Below are 8,926 nucleotides of genomic sequence, written 5' to 3' on the forward strand. Positions count from 1 at the left end.
GTGCAATCGCGCATTAATCATGCACAAATCATGCACTATAATGTCAGAAACGTCCAGCGATGCATGCTCCCGCTTGTCGTTTCCTACATCAATCATCGCCCAAACATGCCAGTCAATCTGCCAATAACAACATATTGGCCATGTTTGGGGATGATGGAGGTTGCCTACACTGAATGACATATCATTCAGTGTAAGCACTGCAGGGGATGGGGAACGATGGCACAATTACAATATTGTAATCATACTGTCTTTCCCTAGTCGGCATGTGGATGTGCACCTTTAATCCAGAGTATATATTGCACTGAAAATGAAAAGTTCACAGTATACTGTACAGTCCTGAGGATTTTTTTCTGGTGCTACACCATTACTACTAAATTGCTTTGTTACTCTGAGTTTTTTTTTTTAATATACAGTATTAGGTGATGGAAGAAGCAGCATTTACAATCTTTACAGGCTTGCAAAGAAATTGCCTCCTTTCCTGTCTTGCTTAAAATAGAGGATTTTAAACCCCTGGGGTGTAAGATTTAAATATATGTGCAGATGCTGCTCCAAACATGAAAATTAATCTCAACATGCCCATACAATCTCCATCATAAATTATAAGAGCTAAGGTACATGTAGTGTCAAATTTGGAGACTTACTAGGGCAGTGGGTTTGGAAGTAATCAAATACTATCTTGTGTAAATCTTGAAAGTGTTTTCCTTTAGGGAAGTGTTTATAGAAGATTTGGTGACAAGCTATCTGATGAGTAACCACTCCTCATGATCAAGAGGCTTGTTCAAGTCACCCTGCCAGGCCAGCTCAAATGATTCTGGGGCTATTCTGTTGGGGATGGAAATAAGTGGCAAAGGAGATATAGAGAACCCCTGCAACCCACAGACAAGACATAAATACATCTTTTCTCAAAATGAATAAAATATCACAGCTTAGAGGACCAGGTATAAGTTTTCATGAACACCTGTAGGAATGAAAACTGGAGAGACTGGGAATTTTTATATTTATGTCAAACTTCAGAAAAGAATCTTGGAGCAAAGTCATCGGTCATGTGCCAAGACAAGGCAAAGTTATCATTTAACTGCAAGGAAATGTGGGTGCCTCCCAATAGGATACAAAGGAGAGGGGTGAGTGAAAAGATCATGCATACAAAAAAAGCATTTTGTCCCTTTAATTCAAGAGTGAAATGAATTGTAGGGAAGGAGTACACTGAGGCTGGCCTGTAGACCCTTGGAAGCCATAGCAAAAGGCTCAACTTGTCGGCATGAACAAAGAAATTCCCAATATCCACCTGTTTTATGAGACCTGATGTGATAATAAAAAAAAAATGTGGCTCATGGGTTTGGGTTTGAGATGGCAGTCATGTCAATTTTTTTCACAAAGTGTGTGACAGGTAGTCATTGTTTAGGGGAGGTAATTAGGGGTGGTTACAGAAACATAATTTTTGGGGTGTGCACCAGTGAGTCTCTGCAAATTCATATGTAGCTGAAGAGGCTCCGGTACCTTAGGTGAGATGATCATTCTGAGACAGCAAAGGGTTGCTCAGATGTTTGATGTGCAACCAATGTTACATCTTTTTATGCAAATAGCGGATGTGAGATGTCAAAGGGGGGTATCTCTGTGCACAAAACATCAGATAAATCATTAGCATATTTTCACAGAACCACTGGGTATGAAATTGTATTTGCGATAGGACTTGCATGCACCTCTGATTGAGGCCTAATGTCTTCTGGGGTCCAAAATTCTGAATTTGAGGTAAAATGGTTTCTTTGAATGTTGGTAATTGTTGTGACTCTAATAATGGTCTTTTCCCTATTTACATTTATATTTGGGTAATGGAAACAATTTTCAAAAAGTAGGACTTTGTGTTCACTTAAGTATATACCAGGTTAATTTAATACATTAGGTCAATGTAATATGTTATCACTGATGTTAAAAAAAATAAAAACAGATTTACTTATAAATGGATAGCGGATGTAACTTAATTCATGTAAGTTGTGAATAATTTTACTAGTGGCATCAAAAACCTTATTTAGATTCTTCTAAAGATCAGTTTTTAAGGTGGTAATAATATATGAATTTGTATGTAACTAATATGCACTTAAATATATCTTCTTAAACAAATATAAATGTTGATTCCTGCATTGTTATGTATGTATATAAATAGCTCTTAACATTGTTATTGTATTTGTATTTCATTTTCTATTTTTCAGTTTGATGAAACTTTAAATAGGAATCTAACCTGCGGTTAGTCAGTGTCACCAATGACAGCTTCGACCAATGGATTTAAAGTGGCAACAAAAATAAATGCTAAAACAGGTTGATTTAACATTTGCTTCTGTTACTGTTCTAAATTCTATGGTCAAAGCATCTCATCATTGGTGGCTTTGACAAACTACAGTATGGTTTATTAACATATTCCGAGGGTTATTTATTCAATTATTTATTAAAAGTTTATTATATCGTGCAGCATATTCCGTAACACTTTACAATTGGAAACAACATTAATAGATCAAAACTGGGAAATAACAGACAGACATAGGGACATATCCAATTAGGTGCGAAAAGTCTGGGCTTTTCACATGCCGTACTTTTCGCACCACATTGGATGTTTGACAGGGGATAAAGTATCGGGCGCGTGCCCGCTTATCCCTGTATTCATTTCAGAAGCTGTGGAATTGGACCCGGTGGAAATGTAAGTGGCGAAAAGTCCTGTCGATTTTTGGGAGTTCATACTGGCACCCCCCTAAAGATGTCTTGACATGGGGGATCACTATGGTTACCCCCGATTTTGCCTGCTGAAGGTAATCAGGGTTTATTAATAGCTGCGTCAGGTGCATAAATGCGTGTGTGAAGAAGGGGTGAAGAATAGCACTTATCTTTTTTTTTTTAAACTATGCCCTTCAAATTTGGGTTACAAGAAAATGGGTCTAAACATATGTTCCCCAAAAGCCATTTTTTAAAATGCACCTCCCGCTACCAGCCGCATTCTTGAAAACAACTGCCGCATACTTGGGGACCCCCCTGGGATCGATTTTGCTAGTTTAGAGGTTTGTCCCCCAAATTTTTTTTTAACCCCAAAAGTACCTTTTTTGGGGAGTCCTGAGGACTTTTTTTTTTAAAAAATGTTCACTCCCAGGGGTGCAGGCTATTTTTTTTTAAGTGTGCACCCCTAAACCCCATTTCTGCACTTTTTTTCGCCATGTATTACATGGAGAAAAGTTATCCCCGTTTTTTAACAAAGACTTTTCTCACCGGCAAAAAGTCTTTGAAATTGAATATGTTGTTAATTAAATAGGTGAAAATTACATAATCGGTGATAAATTATCGCCCATTTTCACCTCAAATTGAATACTGTCCATAGAAGTGAGAGGGCCCTTCTCAGAAGGTTACAATCTATATGGAAACAGGCATTGAAAAACAAGGCTAGGTGCTACATATTGCAAATTGGTCCAGCCAGATAAGAAATCCATTAAGGTTATGTGGGCAGTTCTGAAATCTGCTTGTTTATGAAAAATAGTGACTAAACATACCATTTTGTAAAGTTTGATCACAGCAATAAATTTTCTTAAAGCCTATTGGCTTAAGGTGAAGTGTAATGAAGTACAGTACTTTACTGTAGCTCACTTCTTGTGCAGCCACATATGTATAAGACAACCAATTACCTTCATTTCATTATGGTGGAACTCAATGAAGCTGAGGTATCAATTGAATTTATGTTCAAGATTATATGTAATAGTGTATGTGGAACATGTGATAATTAATCAGTGTTGTGAATGGCAGTTTGCATAGATAATAAAGTCTTTGACCTCATTCCTTCTACTGGCTTTACTGTTTCTACAGGAAACAGTTCAACATTTATACACAGCACATGAGTGGAGTAAAGGAGACAATGTTTGATAAACTCCAAAATATACCATCAAGGGAGAAAGGAGGGAGGGTCCCAGGACTTATCCTATTTAGACAGTACATGTCTATTTTTATTTTCATTTCTGTAGTCCAGCCATGTAAAATCCTATATGATGTGGTATGTATTTTTTTTTTAAATGTGAATGGAATTTTAATATAGTAATTGCTACAACTATACAACATTATTACTACTGAGATTCTGCAGTGGGTGCCCTTTTATTACAAACTAAGGGTATACAAACCTAAACCACAGTTGGTTGGGCTTACTTTTGCCTTTTTTGAAGCGACTTTCATTAATTTACACTCAAATTGATTGTGTGCTTATTTAAGGTTAGAGTGTCTATGCTCAGCCATGCAGTCTCTCTCCTTGGGAGGAAGTAGCTGTTTTTGAGAGTTTTCTTCTGAAAAAATTTGGACACTAGGGGGTAAATTTACTAAGAATCGAGTTTGTTCGAGTTTTATTTTTTTTAAACTCACTTTGACTTGCTGAAACTTGGGTGAGTTTCCTGTTTTTCAACTCGCAAATTTACTAAGAAGTGAGTTTAGCTGAAAGTGTAATTATGTAATTTACGGACTCATTGCAGAAAGAACTCAATGAATGTTTTAAATTGTACCTGTGTACTTTACGTACACAAGTACCGAAAGTTGTACCCACTTAAAGAAGAAAGTTGTCCCCTCGTGGGCTTACTGCGCTCACCACGCTTTGAGCTTGGAAGGTTATAATCCCTTTATATGCCCACTTGGATGGTGGGGAATGACACTGGACACTGGGAATGACGCTGGACACTGGCTGATGATGTCAGGGTCCCTTCCATGAAGGGAATTTAGAAATTACCATGATTGATAATAATAATGTGTAGAACACTTGGGTTCTCTCTACAATGAGTCTGTACAGTACACAAGTACCGCTGAAAGCGAGTTTTCCGATGGTGAAGCAGAATTAGTTTTTTCCCCCAAATTGTGAGTTTAGATGAGATCACTTACCCTTGATTGCAGTGTTTTCTCTCCGCAAAACTTACCCAGGCAAGTAGCCTGCACATATCAGTGAAATATGTGAAGGCTGCTTGTGGCAAAAAATAAACTATACTCCCCAAGATCCTGGCGCTGCTCTCCGTAGCATCCAGGGTCTTGGTAAAACAAATAAACAAGTTACCTGAACCAGACCAGACAGATGTAAGTATATGCTGTTGCATATACTTACACCTCGTGAAATGACAGATGACCGAAGTCATCTGTAATTTCTCATGGGGTGCGAGCCAATCAGCAGCCGCCAATTAGCAGCTGCTTTACATGTAAAGCAGCCACTCATTGGCTGCTCCCATGTGGGTCCCCAGCCAATGAGCTGCCACTACATGTAAAGCAGCGGCTTATTGGCTCGTGCCCCATGAGAAATTACAGCTGACTTTGGTCACCTGTCATTTTGCGAGGTGTAAGTATATGCAACAGCATATACTTACATCTGTCTGGTCTGGTTCAGGTTACTCATTTATTTGTTTTACCAAGACCCTGGATGCTACGGAGAGAAGCGCCAGGATCTAGGTGAGTATAGATTCTTTTTTTGCAGGGCCACACACACTGATCTTACTTGAGAAGGGGACAGACACATGTGCAGCAGATAAGTATGTGTGAATGGGTAGGTGTATGACATAAAGTTTTACTAGGCATGGTGTGTGTGTTTTGTCTTTATTTAACTATTTATTTTACAGTGGGACTACATGTGCCAGCCATCTGTTGGCACTTGTAGTTCCACAAGTGCCAAACGACAGGCATTCTGGCAGCTGTAGTCCCACTGTAAAATACAATAGTTTCCTTATATATCTCACTTTATTACCCCTGGACCCAATGCTCCAGGGATGCAGGGAAGAGCCCAGGGCTTCAGACCAAGCCTGGGTTTTTTTGTGGGGACCCCTTCTTCGGGGTCCCCATCTCCACTAAGATCCCCGGCATGGCCTGAGTGGCTTGGGATAATAATGCTTTGGCCATGGAGCCCCAGTGAAAGGGTCTCTGGGCTGTGGCATTACAGCCTGGCCATTTTGGGTCCGGTGTTGCTTTTAAGTATAAGGGAACCCCAATGCAATTTTTTCCCCCTCTATTTAAAACCATGACTGGCCCTGCAGCCAGGTGCTGGTTCTTCATTTTGTTTCCTGTAATTTTCGGAACCAGGACTGGCTGGCAAGTATGGGCTGGATAGGCATTTGGGGGAGACCCTACATCATTTTTTTAAATAAAAAAACACTTTATATTAGTTATACTGATCTGTGTATGTTTCTGCCAAACTCGCAGCTCAGCATGTGGTCTATTTGAAACATCAATTTATCAGTGAGTTTGCTACAAGCTCACCCCAGATTGTAAACTCGATTCTTTGTAAATTTGTGGGTTGCAACTTTTTCATGTAAAGAACTTCCTAGTTAAGCTGATGTTGAGTTTAGTTTGCAAACTCACATGAGTATTAACAGTGAGAAGAGAAAACTCACTTCCAAACTCACACCTGTTTGGTAAATTTGCGAGTATGAAAAAGAGGTTAAACTCGCATGATTTTGCAAACTCACCCAAACTCACCCAAACTCGATTCTTTGTAAATTTACCCCTATGTGTTAAAATATTTCACAATTAGTGCAGTAATGTATTATATATCCATTTTCATACATTTTACTCTATACTATAATACCAATACAAAAACACCTCTGGTACAATTGAAGAATCAACATCCGCAGTGCTGAAAAGAAATGACCAATTACTGTAATTTATTTTCCTTTGATGTTATGAAGTGGCACTGGGTATGTGTTTTATTTTAATGATAGAGGCCTTTGTAGGAGCATTGTCACTCTTAATTTACATTCTGAAAATATTTGTGACAGTCACTGAGAGTTTTCATTGGGAATATAAGGTTCCATTAATCGTAAATCTGATTAGCAACCTCTGCAGCTCAGAATATCACAGTAAATAGAATTTCCCCACAAGGTGTCTGGCAGTACAGTATCTTCTACATTAAATATTGGACTAACTGGGTGTATTCATACATTTTTGTATTGTGGAAACTACTGCAAGCATGAAAAGCATAAAAGCAAAATATCTACATTGACAGGAATTCGTCTATGTCCCCAGTATAACAAAAACTCCCATTTTAACTTAAAAAGCAGTTTCAAACCTGCAGGATTTTTTTTAATAATCATTTGATACATAGATTATAAAAAGTTAAAGTGATAATAGTGCATTAATATGATAACAGTGTATTTAGATGTTAGCTTTAAATGCACTTTGGGCCTGATTCAGACCAACTTAGAAGCGGGTCGATGGCCAGGCAGTGTGCACACGCGGGAGCCCCGTAGTGAGTGAATTTTCACTCGCTGTGGGACTCACTACTACAGGGCGGCTGTCGATTGTGATTGACAGCTCACCCCATTTTGTAGGCATGTAGGGGGGTGGCTGGACAAATGGAGGCATTCCTGAAGGAACGCCTGCCATTTGTAGGTGATCATCACCAGTGATGTCAGTAGTGAATTTCCTACTCTATTAGAGCAGGAACTTCACTGGGGCTTGCGGTGGATGAGACCCTACCATTAGGGTCTCGTTGCAAGCATGATGGCAGCAATAATCACGACCATCGAAAGGCCACCCGCTAAAGCTGTGTGTGGTCAATCACAGCTTAGCGAGCAGCCTAGAGGTGAAAAAAAACCATCCCACCCTGATTCAGAGCGAGCACTCGTAAATAGTGAGTGCCTCTGAATCAGAGCCTGTATCCTAAATAATTTTCACGCATAGTTTTACAATCAATAGTCTCAGCAAAGCCCTTTTCACATCTTTATTCCGTAGACTGTAGATTAGAGGGTTTATCATGGGTGTAATAACTGCATACAATGCTGTAAAGATTGGTTCTAGGACATTGGAGTATTCTGATGGTGGCATCATGTACACAGACACAGCCATCGTATAGTAAACAAAGACAATGATGAGGTGGGATGAGCAGGTGGAGAAGGCTTTTTTTCTGCCGTCCTTTGATTTTATCTGCAAGATGACCCTGATAATTTTAATATAAGATGTCATACTAAACATGACTGGAAAAAGTCCTAATACCAACATTTCCATATAGATGACAATATAAACCTCTTCACTGCCAGCACAGGAGATGCTAATTAGAGCTTTAGCATCACAAAAAATCTGGTGTATGGTCTGTGACTGACAGAAGGACATGTGTGACACTGGGATTGTAATCACAAATGAATGTAAGAATCCTGATATCCAAGTGCCAGAAGCCAATAAGGAGCAGTGTTTTTTATTTAAGATATCATGATAGTGTAAAGGATCACATATAGCAACATATCGGTCAAATGCCATAACGAGTATTAGCAGATTCTCTGTGGAAGCAACCAAAAAATAAAAGTACATCTGGGTGAAGCATTGTAAGAAGGACACTGTATTATCTCCAGATAGTAACATGTACAGCAGTTTAGGGACAGTAATAGTTGTATAACAGATATCTACTAAGGCCAGGTTACAGAGAAATACATACATGGGGTTGTGTAACTGATCATCAATATATATCACTGAGATTAAAATAGAATTGATGAGTAATCCAAATATGTATAGGAGGAAAAATACACTGGTAATTAATGATGTATATCCACATTTTGTTGAAAATGGTATCAAGTTGAATTCTTTAATATATGTCTTGTTCTCCATGCTATATTCAGGTCATCCTGCAGAAAACTATTATTACTATTAGATGTTACTTTGGTGGGGATATATTGTTGAGTTAGAGTTGAGCAAGTATGTGGTAAATTGTATTTATCTGTAAAAACAAATATGAAACAATATAAAATATAGAAAATAAAATAAAAAATAGAACAACATAAATGATAAAATCATCCTTCCCTGGGTATGTGGTACATGCTAAGTACAGCCCTCATGGTAAATAAAATATGTAAAAAGTAGAAAAGCAGAACAATGAATATTACCTACTAGATGACAGATTTGTTGTTGTTTTAACACTGGACTACCAATGGCCTAACTTCTTCAAAGTCCA

The 8,926-nt window shown here is 38.4% G+C and overlaps 1 protein-coding gene across 1 annotated transcript; it reads right to left on the reverse strand.

Moving 5' to 3' along the window:
- Positions 1-7,644: 7,644 nt before the first annotated feature.
- LOC148534980 (olfactory receptor 5V1-like) lies at positions 7,645-8,583 on the reverse strand. The gene has a single exon (XM_088464851.1). The coding sequence runs from the start codon at positions 8,581-8,583 to the stop codon at positions 7,645-7,647; it is 939 nt and encodes a 312-aa protein (XP_088320977.1).
- Positions 8,584-8,926: the final 343 nt, after the last annotated feature.

This window comes from Taudactylus pleione, unplaced genomic scaffold, assembly GCF_031769625.1.
Source record: "Taudactylus pleione unplaced genomic scaffold, aTauple2 ptg000061l, whole genome shotgun sequence".
NCBI classification, from domain to species: Eukaryota; Metazoa; Chordata; class Amphibia; order Anura; family Myobatrachidae; genus Taudactylus; species Taudactylus pleione.

What these genes read in the sequence shown, in the direction of transcription:
- LOC148534980 (XM_088464851.1), bottom strand. Translation starts at nt 8,583, where the DNA reads ATGGAGAACAAGACATATATTAAAGAATTCAACTTGATACCATTTTCA.